General features: G+C 45.0%; 1 protein-coding gene across 4 annotated transcripts in view; it reads left to right on the forward strand.

The window, feature by feature from the left end:
• LOC132761613 (squalene synthase-like) overlaps positions 1-15,048 on the forward strand; it is a 38,096-nt gene that overhangs the window by 12,992 nt on the left and 10,056 nt on the right. For 3 of the 4 annotated variants that reach the window (XM_060754640.2, XM_067462748.1, XM_067462749.1), the window contains exons 3-5: positions 3,011-3,108; positions 9,965-10,148; positions 11,673-11,801. In XM_060754640.2, the coding sequence (XP_060610623.2) occupies positions 3,011-3,108; positions 9,965-10,148; positions 11,673-11,801 (411 nt within the window). Of the gene's footprint in view, positions 1-2,259; positions 3,109-9,964; positions 10,149-11,672; positions 11,802-15,048 lie in introns of those variants that run through there. The other variant, XM_060754637.2, reaches the window with a different exon arrangement.

Raw genomic sequence — 15,048 nt, forward strand, 5'->3', positions numbered from 1 at the left:
TATGGCCATGTTCTGGAGGCAATTTTTCTCCTGACGCTTCGCCTGCATCTATGGCAAGCATCCTCAGAGGTAGTGAGGTCTGTTGGAAGTAGGAAAAATGGGTTTATATATCTGTGGAATGACCAGAGTGAGACAAAGGACTTTTGTCTGCTGGGGCTAGATGTGAATGTTTCAGCTGATCACCTTGATTAGCATTCAATGGCTTAGAAGTGCCCGGGGGGAATCCCTTATTGAGAGTGATTTTATGTGCCTGTTTGTTTCCCCTCTGTTGTTTTGCTGTTGTAATTTTAGAGTTTTTTTAATACTGGTAGCTAGATTTTGTTCATTTTCATGGTTTCCTCCTTTCTGTTGAAATTGTCCACATGCCTCTTGTGGATTTCAATGGCTTCTCTGTGTAGTCTGACATGGTGGTTGTTGGAGTGGTCCAGCATTTCTGTGTTCTCAAATAATATGCTGTGTCCAGGCTGGTTCATCAGGTGCTCTGCTATGGCTGACTTCTCTGGTTGAAGTAGTCTGCAGTGCCTTTCATGTTCCTTGATTTTTGTTTGCTGGGGCTAGATGTGAATGTTTCAGCTGATCACCTTGATTAGCATTCAATGGCTTGGAAGTGCCCGGGGCGAATCCCTTATTGAGAGTGATTTTATTTGCCTGTTTGTTTCCCCTCTGTTGTTTTGCTGTTGTGATTTTTGAGTCCTTTAATACTGGTAACCTACAACAACCCAGATTTTGTTCACTTTCATGGTTTCTTCCTTTCTGTTGAAATTGTCCACATGCTAATCAAGGCGATCAGCTGAAACATTCACATCTAGCCCCAGCAAACAAAAGTCCTTTGTATTGTCGAAGGCTTTCATGGCTGGAATCACTAGGTTCTGGTGGGTTTTTTTCGGGCTATATGGCCATGTTCTAGAGGCATTTCTCCTGACGTTTCGCCTGCATCTATGGCAAGCATCCTCAGAGGTAGTGAGGTTTGTTGGAATTAGGACAATGGGTTCATGGGTTTATATATCTGTGGAATGCCTGGGGTGGGGCAAGCCATTTGTCCTTTGTCTCACCCTGGTCATTCCACAGATATATAAACCCATTTTTCCTACTTCCAATATACCTCACTATCTCTGAGGATGCTTGCCATAGATGCAGGCGAAACGTCAGGAGATAATGCCTCTAGAACATGGCCCTATAGCCCGAAAAAACCTACAAGAACCTAATTTTATGTGCCTGTTTGTTTCCCCTCTGTTGTTTTGCTGTTGTGATTTTTGAGTCCTTTAATACTGGTAGCCAGATTTTGTTCACTTTCATGGTTTCTTCCTTTCTGTTGAAATTGTCCACATGCTAATCAAGGTGATCAGCTGAAACATTCACAGCTAGCCCCAGCAAACAAAAGTCCTTTGTCCCACCCTGGTCATTCCACAGATATATACACCCATTTTTCCTAGTCCCAACAGACCTCACTACCTCTGAGGATGCTTGCCATAGATGCAGGCGAAACATCAGGAGAAAAATTGCCTCTAGAACAGTGTTTCTCAACCTGGGGGTCGGGACCCCTGAGGGGGTCGCGAGGGGGTGTCAGAGGGGTCGCCAAGGACCAACAGAAAACACAGTATTTTCTATTGGTCATGGAGATTCCATGTGGGAAGTTTGAGCCAATTCTATCGTTGGTGGAGTTCAGAATGTTCTTTGATTGTAGTGAACTATAAATCCCAACAATTACAACTCCCAAATGTCAAGGTCTATTTTCCACCAGTGTTCACATGTGGGCATATTGAGTATTCATGCCAAGTTGGGTCCAGATCCATCATTGCATGAGTCCACAGTGCTCTCTGGATATAGGTGAACTACAACTCCCAAACTCAAGGTCAATGCCCACTAAATTCTTCCAGTGTTTCTTTCTGCTGGTCATGGGAGTTCTGTGTGCCAAGTTTGGTTCAAATACATCGTTGGTGGAATTCAGAATGCTCTTTGATTATAGGTAAACTATAAATCCTAGCAACTACAACTCCCAAATTACAAAATCAATCCTCCCCCAATCCCACTAGCATTCACATTTGGGCGTATTGGGTATTTTTGCCCAGTTTGGCCCAGTGAATGCAAATACATCCTGCATATTGGATATTTACATTATGATTTATAACAGTAGTAAAATGACTGTTATGAAGTAGCAACGAAAACAATATTATGGTTGGGGGTCACCACAACATAGGGGACTGTGTTAAGGGGTCACGGCATTAGGAAGGTTGAGAACCACTGCTCTAGGACGTGGCCATATAGCCCGGAAAAACCTACAACAACCCAGAATGCCTTCTATTGTTGATGTTGAATTCTAGCTTTCCAGAAGCAGTTAATGGAAGAAGAACCTCCCCCTTTGTAGTGCACTTTGGGGCGGAGGGTTCTGGGAGTTGTAGTCCGCAACGACCCGCCCCCTGGCTGCCCCCCAGACCCATCTTTGAAGGCTGGGAAAGCCTTGGAAAGGCGAGGGTCCAAGTGGCTGCTGCTGCTGGGGCGCAGAGGGGTTGCTTTCCAGAAAAAGAGGGCGTCGTTTGGGAGGCCTTTTCCCCTTCTCTCGCGAACTAAGGAAGCGGGGAAAGGGCCGAGGGGGTGGGGCAGGGCTTCCCCTTCCCCCTGGAGCCGTTTTCCCGGGGACTTGGGCTTGTTTGGCAGCCCTGGGAGGCCCACTTTGGCCGTGCGCCTTGGCCGTGCGCCCTGCTCGCTTTTACGCACTGGCGACTTTTACGCACGGCGCGCCCTGCTCCTCCTTCTCTCCATGGCCACCGCTTCCAAGGCGGCTGTCTCTTTCTTTAAGCGCTCGCTGGCCCTGTCCCCGCCCCGAGGAGGAGGAAGGGGGTCCGGGCGTTGCAGCCACGGGGCGCCGGGGTCTTCCTTGGGCTCTGGGGGCAGCCTCGTGCGCCTCCAAGCCGCCTCCCCTTCCCGGCCGCGCTTCCTGAGCGAGGCGCCTCCAGCCGCCAAGCCCTCTCCTCCTCCTTCTCCTTCTCCTCCTGCGCTCTTCTTCTTGCAGGACTCGCTCAGCCACAGCCTCCGCCTCTGCTACAAGTATCTCAACCAGACCAGCCGAAGCTTCGCCGCCGTCATCCAGGCCCTGGACGGAGAGCTGCGGTGAGTTTGGGGTTTCCTTGTTTGGGTTTGGGAGAGAAGGATTTGGGGTGAGTTTGGGGTTGGTTGGTTTGGGTTTGGGAGAGAAGGATTTGGGGTGAGTTTGGGGTTGGTTGGTTTGGGTTTGGGAGAGAAGGATTTGGGGTGAGTTTGGGGTTGGTTGGTTTGGGTTTGGGAGAGAAGGATTTGGGGTGAGTTTGGGGTTGGTTGGTTTGGGTTTGGGAGAGAAGGATTTGGGGTGAGATTGGGGTTGGTTGGTTTGGGTTTGGGAGAGAAGGATTTGGGGTGAGTTTGGGGTTGGGAGAGAAGCATTTGGGGTGAGTTTGGGGTTGGTTGGTTTGGGAGGGAAGGATTTGGGATTGGTTTGTTTGGGTTTGGGAGAGAAGGATTTGGAGTGAGATTGGGGTTTCCTTGTTTGGGTTTGAGAGAAGGATTTGGGGTTGGTTTGTTTGGGTTTGAGAGAGAAGGATTTGGGGTTGGTTTTTTTGGGTTTGAGAGAGAAGGATTTGGGGTTGGTTTGTTTGGGTTTGAGAGAGAAGGATTTGGGGTTGGTTTTTTTGGGTTTGAGAGAGAAGGATTTGGAGTTGGTTTGTTTGGGTTTGGGAGAGAAGGATTTGGGGTGAGTTTGGGGTTGGTTGGTTTGGGAGAGAAGGAGAGTCCCTGGGGAGCTGGGATCCAAGGGGCCCTTTTTTGGGTTTGCAATTTTGGGATTTCAACGTTTCCAGATCCTCCCCAACTTGCCACCTCCCATAGTTGCCTCCCCTTTTTTATTTAGGCAACATTTCCCAGCATGCTCTGCAATCCAACCCTTCCCAGTGTTGTCATCTGGGGAACCCATTCTTCCAGGCCTTGAGAACCAGTTGCACCTGCAAACAATAGCTGCTGTGTTGTTGTAGGTTTTTTTTCGGGCTATATGGCCATGTTCTAGAGGCATTCTCTCCTGACGTTTTGCCTGCATCTATGGCAAGCATCCTCAGAGGTAGTGAGGTCTGTTGGAACTATGAAAATTGTGTTTATATATCTCTGGAAAGACCAGGGTGGGACAAAGGACTCTTGTCTGTTGGAGGTAGATGTGAATGTTTCAATTGACCACCTTTATTAGCATTTGATGGCCTGGCAGTTGTTTGGTGTGGCTTGATAGTGCCTGGGGGAATCTTTTGTTGAGAGATGATTAGCTGTCCCTGATTGTTTCCTGTTGTAATTTTAGAGTTTTTTTTTAATACTGGTAGCCAGATTTTGTTCATTTTCATGGTTTCCTCCTTTTTGTTGAAATTATTCACATGCTTGTGGATTTCAGTGGCTTCTCTGTGTAGTCTGACATGGTGGTTGTTCGAGTGGTCCAGCATTTCTGTGTTCTCAAATAATAATCAGGGACAGCTAATCACCTCTCAACAAAATATTGCACCAGGCACTAACAAGCCACACCAAAAAATTACCAGACCATCAAATGCTAATCAACCCTGACCCTCGTCCCCACCAGTCTCGTTTGTGACAAGGGCCGGGCTGAGAACAGGGCCCCTCCAGAAGATCTTAAATTCCTAGACACAACGTTGAAGGAGAGGTTCGAACAGGTACGCTGTGCAGAGGAGGATGACTAAAATGATCAAGGGTCTGGAGAACAAGCCCTGTGAGGAAAAAATGAAATGCAAAGAGACAGAATGAGGGACGATGCCTGGCTTGAGAGCAGTACATGCGAAAAAGATCTTGGAGTCCTCATAGACAGCAAGCTAAACATGAGCCAACAATGTCATGTAGCGGCAAAAAAAGCCAATGGGATTTTGGCCTGCATCAATAGGAGCATAGTGTCTAGATCTAGGGAAGTCATGCTCCCCATGCTCTATTCTGCTTTGGTTAGACCACACCTGGAATATTGTGTCCAATTCTGGGCACCACAATTCAAGAGAGATATTGACAAGCTGGAATGTGTCCAGAGGAGGGTGACTAAAATGATTAAGGGTCTGGAGAACAAGCCCTGTGAGGAGCGGCTTAAAGAGCTGGACTTGTTTAGCCTGCAGAAGTTGAAGACTGAGAGGAGACATGATAGCCATTTATAAATATGTGAGAGGAAGTCATAAGGAGGAGGGAGCAAACATGTTTTCTGCTGCCCTGGAGACTTAGACGTGGAACAATGGCTTCAAACTACAAGAAAGGAGATTCCATGTGAACATTAGGAAGAACTTCATGACTGTGAGAGCCGTTCAGCAGTGGAACTCTACTCTGCAGTGTGGTAGTTTCCTTCTTTGGAAGCTTTTAAACAGAGGCTGGATAGCCGTCTGTCAGGGGTGCTTTGAATGCAATTTTCCTGCTGCTTGGCAGAATGGGGTTGGACTTGATGGCCCATGAAGTCTCTTCCAACTCTATGATTCTATGAACATGAGGAAGAACTTCCTAACTGTGAGGCATTCAGCAGTGGAACTCTCTGCCCCTGAATGTGGTGGAGGCTTTTAAGCAGAGACTAGATTGCCTTCTGTCGGAGGTGCTTTGAATGTGATTTTCCTGCTTCTTGGAAGTATTATATTGTATTACATTAAGGTAAAGGTAAAGGTAGTCCCCTGACATTAAGTCCAGTCATGTCTGACTCTGGGGTGTGGTGCTCATCTCCATTTCTAAGCCGAAGAGCCAGCGTTGTCCGTAGACACCTCCAAGGTCATGTGGCCGGCATGACTGCATGGAGCGCCGTTACCTTCCCGCCAGAGCGGTACCTATTGATCTACTCACATTTGCATGTTTTCGAACTGCTAGGTTGGCAGAAGCTAGGGCTGACAGCGGAAGCTCACGCCGCTCCCCGGAATCGAACCTGCGACCTTTCGATCAACAAGCTCAGCAGCTCAGTGCTTTAACCCACTGCGCCACCGGGGGCTCCTCCATATAAATATTAGCCTCCATATAAATATTATATGTATATACAATATATTATATTATTAGCAAAGCACAGGAGACAAGATGTTTTCTGCCCCTGTCTCTTCACTCTGGCCCAGAATAGCAGTTGGTGCCGGGTGCGAAAATGTAGATTACTAAAAGGTCTCTTCCAACTAGGATTCTATTATCTGAATTTCTCCATTGTGTCCTAGGCCCCTTCCACAAAGCAGATAATCCACAATATGTGCTTTGAAATGGGTTAACTGAGTTCACACTACCATTCAACTCAGCTCAAAGCAGATAATGTGGGATTTTATACAGCTGGGATATAGGGCTATGTGGAAGGCCCCCAGAATACCAAGGCAGAAAATCCCACATTATCTGAATGTAGACTCAGATAATCCACTTCAAAGCAGATACTGTGGGATTTTCCTCCTTGATATTCTGGGATATAGGGCTGTGTGGAAGGGCCCATTGTAGAAGGGCCCAGTAACAAGTTACAGAGGCAGCTGCTGTTACTTTGCCTGTTGTAGGCATGTCCACACTGTTTGAGTAGGATCAGCTGAGGAGTGTCCAATGCCTTTCTAAGACAAAGTTTCATTGCATGTACCGTAGTCACAGAAAGTCTGTTTTTCTTTATGTCTTCAACATCCTCATAATTCAGCCCGGGTTGGAGTGGGCTTCCAACCAATTGTGTAGCCTGTTGTCGACCTTTGGAATCCTAAAGACAGTTGCATCTGTCAAGTAGGAAAATTAGGTACCACCTTGTGTGGGGAGGCTAAATTAACTAATTTATGAGGCCATAAAAAAGACTCCAGCAAAGCACTCCAGCAAAAAAGCATGCGGGGAATGCGGAAATACTTCAACAGTGTCGCAGATGGATGATGAAAGCGACAGCTCCCCTGGCGGCCGGAAAAAGTTAAATAGCCTCTGTGTATGTCTGTATATGTTGTGTGTCAAATTGGCATTGAATGTTTGCCATATATATGTACACTGTTTGCCATATATATGTACACCCTGAGCCCCTTGCAGGGTGAGAAAGGCGGAATATAAAAGCTGTAAATAAATAATAATGTGTGGAAGGGCCCATTGTAGAAGGGTCCAGTAACAAGTTACAGAGGCAGCTGCTGTTAGTTTGCCTGTTGTAGGCATGCCCACACTGTTTGTGTAGGATCAGCTGAGGAGTGTCTGATGCCTTTCTGCGATGAAGTTTCATTGCCTGTACTGTAGTCACAGAAACTATGTCTTCAACATCCTCATAATTCATATATAGTTTTCTTTTTACAAGGAATGAGAACAAGGAGGAAAAGAGGAGGGACTGGGTAAACAAAAGAAAGAACTATAGAATCCTAGAGTTAGAAGAGACCATCCACTCCAACTCCATTCTGCTATGTATGAAGACACAATCAAAGCCCTCCTGGCAGATGGCCATTCAGCTTTTGTTTAGGAAGCAGACTCTGCCACATCCGAGGCAGCGTATTCCACTATTCAACAGCTCTAATTGTCAGGAATATCTTCCTAAATTCACACTTTTCCATGGATCTGTGTCCTGGAGCAGCAGAAGACGGTGAATGCTGCAAAAGGAAAGCAGTGTAACAAAAACAGGGATTCAACAGTGACAGGGAAAGAGCTGGAATAGAGATGGGGTAGTCATTGAGAGGAAAGAACCAATTATAGTATATGTAAGAGCAGCAACTGATTGTAAGGCCAATGATTTATACTGGTATATTACATGTGCCATCTCCCTCTGTCCCTGTCAAGTATGTGTAGGGTCTGTCACTTTAACCACAACAACCCAACCACAATCCACTTGTAAGGGGTCAACCTGAGGCCCAAGTGTCCAATCCATGCAGGGTTTAATTGAGAAGCAAAGGCAGAGTGAGTTGTTGAAACCGAAAGAATGAAATTAGATCTGGCCCACGAAGGGGATCAGTTACATATTCCAAGAACAACACTCAGGGCAAGATTTCTGGATTATGATAATTTTAATGAAGATTAACAAGTTGGCAAGAGAAATAATTATTTCTCTTGCCAGATTCTTAATCTGTATTAAAATGAAGTGAGAAAGGTGCTTCGGGCAGAGCTGCCCTGACTGCTAATCCTGGAAAGCAAGCCTGCTGCATGACTGCGTCTTAATAAGATGCAGTGATTTGGCGGGCTTAAAGAAAGCAAGAAGAAAGCAAGACTCGAGGATAGCAAAGCCAAGGTATTAATCATGGTTAGCATGGATTTCAGTAAAGCCTTTGACAAGGTCTCCCACGACTTTCTGGCAAACAAACTATTCAAATGTGGGCTAAGCAAAACTACGATTAGTGGATCTGTAATTGCTTAAGTGAAAAAACCCAGAGGGTGATTCTCCCCAGGAGCAGAATTCAAAACGATCTTGACAGATTAGAGAGATGGGCCAAAACTAACAAAATGAAGTTCAACAGTGACAAATGCAAGATACTCCACTTTGGCAGAAAAAACGAAATGCAAAGAATCAGAATGGGGGACAATGCCTGGCTCGAGAGCAGTACATGTGAAAAAGATCTTGGAGTCCTCGTGGACAACAAGTTAAACATGAGACAATAATGTGATGTGGAGGCAAAAAAAGCCAATGGTATTTTGGCCTGCATCAGTAGGAGCATAGTGTCTAGATCTAGGGAAGTAATGCTCCCCATGCTCTATTCTGCTTTAGTTAGACCACACCTGGAATATTGTGTCCAATTCTGGGCACCACAATTCAAGAGAGATATTGACAAGCTGGAATGTGACCAGAGGAGGGCGACTAAAATGATCAAGGGCCTGGAGAACAAGCCCTATGAGGAGCGGCTTAAGGAGCTGGGCATGTTTAGCCTGAAGAAGAGAAGGCTGGAGATATGATAGCCATGTGTAAATATCATAGAATCATAGAATCAAAGAGTTGGAAGAGACCTCGTGGGCCATCCAGTCCATCCCCCTGCCAAGAAGCAGGAATATTGCATTCAAATCACCCCTGACAAATGGCCATCCAGCCTCTGCTTAAAAGCTTCCAAAGAAGGAGCCTCCACCACACTCCGGGGCAGAGAGTTCCACTGCTGAACGGCTCTCACAGTCAGGAAGTTCTTCCTCATGTTCAGATGGAATCTCCTCTTTGTAGTTTGAAGCCATTGTTCCATTGCATTTCTGCAGGGAAGCAGAAAACAAGCTGTGAGATCTGTTCAGTAGTGGAACTCTCTGTCCTGGTGTGTGGTGGAGGCTCCTTCTTTGAAGGCTTTTAAGCAGAGGCTGGATGGCCATCTATCTGGGGTGCTTTGAATGCAATTTTCCTGCTTCTTGGCAGGGGGTTGGACTGGATGGCCCACAAGGTCTCTTCTAACTCTAGGATTCTACGCTGTCCTGGGACATGAGGATCTGAAGTTCTGGTTATTGATATACTTTTGAAACCTGATATATCATCTTGGACTGGTGATATATTCGGTTTGTATCTTTCAGTTTAGTCCTGACTTTCCCTGCATACTTGAGCAGGTAATTTTGCCTGCTATTTGGATTTTTTTTGCGTTATGTTTTGTGGGTAAAGCTTCAAGAGGCCTCTTGGTCAGTTCCCTGCGTTTCCTTGTCCTGTCCATACTTATTCTATTTCCTTTAATTTTGTCCAAATATAGATATCTTATTATTCAAATAATATTTTAAAAAATCATAATAAAATAATTAAAATGTTCAATTTCAAATTTCTAATGTAAGTTATTACTTGTAGAAACATTTTGCAGTGATTTAAGTGGGGAGATTATTTCACCCAGTGGATGCTACAGTAGCGAAAACCCATCTTTCTATTAAGACCTAGGACATTTCACTGGGTCATGGTTTAATAATACAGACTTTGTCCCACAGGTCGTACAGGCCTTCTTACTAAGAATTGTTCCATTGTATTTTGAGTGGCTTGAAATTCTTGGATTGGGCTTCAAGGGAAAGGCTTATTCTCTTTCCTCCCCATTGGCATCCAAGTCACGAATGACCTTCTTCTCTCCTGTCTCTACAGCCATGCCGTTTGCATCTTCTATTTGGTCCTCCGGGCTTTAGACACAGTGGAGGATGACATGACGATCAACTTGGAAACCAAGGTCCCCATGTTGCACAATTTCCACTCCTACCTTTATCAGCCGGATTGGCGGTTCATGGAGAGCAACGAGAAGGACAAGCAAGTGCTGGAAGATTTCCCAACGGTGAGCCATCGCCTGCTCTGATCTTCGGTGTATATGCTTGCTTTGTTTACCATATTCTCCAATCATCACCACATGCTTTTGTATTGGGAGTGGAGGAGTAAAACAATGCACAATAGAGCATTACACAAGATACCATGTTGTGTAATGGGGTTTGCACAGCACAGCAGAGCACTGCAAAATGTGGGACATATTTCCTGCTTGACTTGGGGCACACATGTCCTCCAATCTGGATTACCAATGTGCCATGGCTTTTTCTGGGGCCTTTGCCCTCTTTCCTTGCGTTCCCATTATCCTAGGGGAGCCTTTTCCTCAACTTGTGAAACAGTCATGCTTCATGTGCAATGGTCCCGATGGCACAGCTGCGGCATCACTCCTCTTCTGCATTATTGTTGTGTATTTTAATACTGTGGATATTGTGTGGATTAGTGTGTTCTGTGCCCAAATACCTCCACTGACCTCCACAGTCCCTTTTAGAGTGAAGTGAAACAGTCTTATTTCCTTTTGCCACCTGAAGAGGAACTTCAGAGGAAAACAGGGATATTTATTTATTTACTAGCCGCCCCCTGCCACGCGTTGCTGTGGCCCACTCTTATCTGTTTGTCATGGGAGTTCTGTGTGCTAAGATTGCTTCAATTCCATCAATGGTGGGGTTCAGAATGCTCTTTGATTGTAGGTGAACTATAAATCCCACAACTACACCTCTCAGATGACAGAATCAATTTTTTTGAGTGATGGTCACTCCTTGGGTTAGTAGGTATCTTCTGGCCAAATTTGGCAGCAATTCGTCCAATGGTTTTTGAGTTATGTTAATCCCAAAAACAAACATTACATTTTTATTTATATAGATTATATACTTTTGGTCTTCAATGTCCGCGGTGTGTGTGTGTTGGAACCAAAACCTAGCAGATACCTGTGCCAAAGACTCACTGTACTGTGGAATATATAGGTAGATAGATAGATAGGGTGTTTCCCAGTCAGAAGTGGATTTCCAGGCACTTTATTTTATATTTTCCTGATTTTGTACAGCCCAAACAGACCATGGGTGGTCCAACAGGCTGACTTGGCCCCACCAACAGAGTGGACTTGTCTACTTAACATTAAAGTAGTCTAGGATTATACAGGGTGTTTCAAAATGATTGACCCAATTTCAAAGCAGTATATTTCATAATGGAAACATGATACAATTCCACAAAAAGGTACAAGATCAATGAGCAAATATTTTTGCAACATATGCTGCATTGCAATTACGGATTCAGTCTTGCTAAACACAAAATGCCTCATATTGTGAATGGCTTTGGGCATCTTGCAATAATCATTTGAAGCTCAATGCCTCACCCTTTCATGTGGTAAGAGTTTCATTCATGAGTGGTATATGGTTTCAGAGATACAGTGATTTCAAATTGGCTCCAACTTTTTGAAATGCCCTGTTTGGGCTTTGCAGATAAAAGTGTCAGCCAGCATCCGTGAACTGTATTTGTCCTGCATCTGTTTGGAGATTTAGTTTATTTTCCTTTTGTGCCCCAGATCTCCTTGGAGTTTCGGAACCTGGCCAAGGTCTATCGGGATGTGATCGCCGACATTTGCCACAAGATGGGCCTCGGGATGGCCGAATTCTTGGAGAAGAAGGTGGAATCGGAGAAAGAATGGGACAAGGTCAGTGCTTTCCCCAGGAAAATGTTCATGGTGGATATCAACTCCTGATGCACATATACATGGCAAACATCCAATGCCATTTAGACATACAACATATATAGACAGACACAGAGGCAATTTAACATTCCAGCTTTTTCCGGCTTCATGAGGGTATGCTCCGTTCTGGCCGCAGGGGGAGCTGCCACTTCACCATCCAGTTGTGACACTGAGTCCTTTCATGGAGCACTTCTTTTTTCTTCTGCATGCTGCTGGAAGGTTTTTATGATGTCGTAAATTAGTCTTTCCACATAAAGCAGTACCCAAATTTCCTACTTGACAGATGCAACTGTCTTTTGGGCTGCATAGGTCAACAGCAAAGCTAGACTATTAATGGTCAGGAGCTCACTCTGACACGGGCTGGCTTCGAACTCATGACCTCTCGATCTGTAGTGATTTAATGCATCTGGCTACTATCTAGCTGTCATAGCTACAGGTGAAGACAACACATTTGTCTTCACCTGCCAGACGAAAAGACTTGGACCTCATCTATATGGTACTGTAGATGGGGTCAGAATGGGGTTGGAAGCTTACTTCGAACTTATGTCTGTAGTGAAAAATTCTCATGAGATAGAATAAAAGAAGAATTAGGCTTGTAGTTTGGCTTAATTCATGCCTATTTGAAATACTATTTCCCTTTACGTGAACATAATGAAGCTTCACAATCCTCAGAAGAGGACTTTCCCTTATTATTTACCAACCTGGGGGCCCGGCGGTGCCCGAGTTATTTGAGAAAGGTATTGTTTATTTTTTTTGAAATTTGACTGGAATAGACTGGAACGGCTCATGGGCTCTAATTACGGACTCTGTGGTTGTTTTAATTGCTGTTTTAAATCCTGTTTTAATTTGTATTAATTTGTATTTATGTGTTACTGTTTTATGGTTAACTAGCCATCCCCTGCCACGCGTTGCTATGGCCCTGTCTGGTGTTCTGGAAAAGAAAATAATGAGAAAGTGTTGGTTTCTAATATATGTAATGTCTTGATGCTTGTGGGTAAATACTATTTCTTGCTGTTTCTTTGTCAGTGTTAATGTGGTGATTGCCTGGTTTGCCCACTCTGGAACATGCAGAACTACAAATCTCAGTAACTACAACTCCCAAATGTCAAGGTCTATTTTCCCCAAACTCCATCTGTGTTCATATTTGGGCATATGGAATATTTGTGCCAAGTTTGGGCCAGATCCATCATTCTTTGAGTCCATAGTGCTCTCTGGATGTAGGTGAACTACAACTCCCAAACTCAAGGTCAATTCTAACCAAACCCTTCTTGTGCTTCCTGTTGGTCATGGGAGTCCTGTTAGGCTACGTTTGGTTCAATTCCATCGTTGGTGGGGTTCAGAATGCTCTTTGATTGTAGGTGAACTATAAATCCCAGCAACTACAACTCCCAAATTACAAAATCAATTTTTTGGAGTGAAGGACATACATTGGGTTGTTAGGTGTTGGGGTCAATTCGTCCAGTGGTTTTTGAGTTCTGTTAATCCCACAAACGAACATTACATTTTTATTTATATAGATGATTTAATGTTTAATGTATGTGTAATCTGTTATGTTTATGTTTTGATGTGGCATCGAATTGTGACAAGCTGTAAACTGCTCTGAGACCCTCTTGGGGTGAGATAGGGAAGGACAGGAATATGGTAAATAAATAAGTAACACCTTGATATCAATGGATTGGCTGTTGCTGGTGTCACTTGGAAAGAAAGGTGACATGTGTATGAAGGGGAGGGAGAGAGGAAGGAAATAATCACAAACAGAGTCATGTTGCCATCGAGACATTGTGAGGTTGGCCGTCTCAGAACTGGAGATGAAAGAAAAGGGAAGGAAGGGGAAAAGAATGAGAAAAAGAAGGAAAAGGAGCAGATAGGGAGGGAGGAAAGGAGAAAACAAATGAGGGGGAGTGAAAGGGGAAAAAAGGGGGTGAAAGGCAGGAGCAGCGAACCCAATAGCACCTGTGGAATGCCAAGTATATATGCAAATAAATACCTGGGCTGGCATTCTCAAGCAGGTTCAGGCAGGTACTGTGCCTATCTGCACACACCTGTCCTCAGGGGGAAAAACTACTCCCATTGTACGCCCAGAGAAACAAGGCTTCTGAAAGCGATGCCAAGGGGAAGAGATTGCATCGCAAACCACTTTCCAGCAACCAAGCAGCATTCGTTAAGGATCCAAACAGAGAGATCAAGCCAAAAGATTTCAAAACCTGCCACCCGTTAGGAAAGATGCTTTTTTAGTTTATTTCTTCCCCACATTAGTACAATTATACCTCAATTAACGCATTTATTTATTATTAAATAAATAATAGAATCATAGAATCAAAGAGTTGGAAGAGACCTCATGGGCCATCCAGTCCAACCCCCTGCCAAGAAGCAGGAATATTGCATTCAAATCACCCCTGACAGATGGCCATCCAGCCTCTGCTTAAAAGCTTCCAAAGAAGGAGCCTCCACCACACTCCGGGGCAGAGAGTTCCACTGCTGAACGGCTCTCACAGTCAGGAAGTTCTTCCTCATGTTCAGGTGGAATCTCCTCTCTTGTAGTTTGAAGCCATTGTTTCGCATCCTAGTCTCCAAGGAAGCAGAAAACAAGCTTGCTCCCTCCTCCCTGTGGCTTCCTCTCACATATTTATACATGGCTATCATATCTCCTCTCAGCCTTCTCTTCTTCAGGCTAAACATGCCCAGTTCCCTAAGCCGCTCCTCATAGGGCCTTTTTCTCCAGACCCTTGATCATTTTAGTCGCCCTCCTCTGGACACATTCCAGCTTGTCAATATCTCTCTTGAATTGTGCTGCCCAAAATTGGACACAATATTCCAGATGGTAATAGTACATGGATCAAGTCTTCGATAGATCCCCCCTCCTATGTGGGGTCCCCCAAGGTGCAATTCTCTCTCCTCTTCTCTTCAGCATCTACGTTAGACCCCTTGCTAGTTTGGCTTGGAGTTTCGGCTTGGACTGCTACCAATATGCGGGACGATACCCAACTCCTTCTGCTCCTGGGGCAACGTCAATTCCAGACAATTTCACCCTATGTCTGGAAGCTCTGTCGAACTGACTGCGTGCTGAAGGTGAACCAGGCGAAGACTGAGATTCTCTGGCATGGCCGCCCGGCAGGTCTGACCCATTTGCTACCCACCTTCGATGGTGCTGCCCTATCTCCATCGACCACAGTTAAGAGCTTAGGTGTCGTCCTGGATTCACCGCTGACAA

This window comes from Anolis sagrei, chromosome 1, assembly GCF_037176765.1.
Source record: "Anolis sagrei isolate rAnoSag1 chromosome 1, rAnoSag1.mat, whole genome shotgun sequence".
Classification (NCBI taxonomy): Eukaryota; Metazoa; Chordata; class Lepidosauria; order Squamata; family Dactyloidae; genus Anolis; species Anolis sagrei.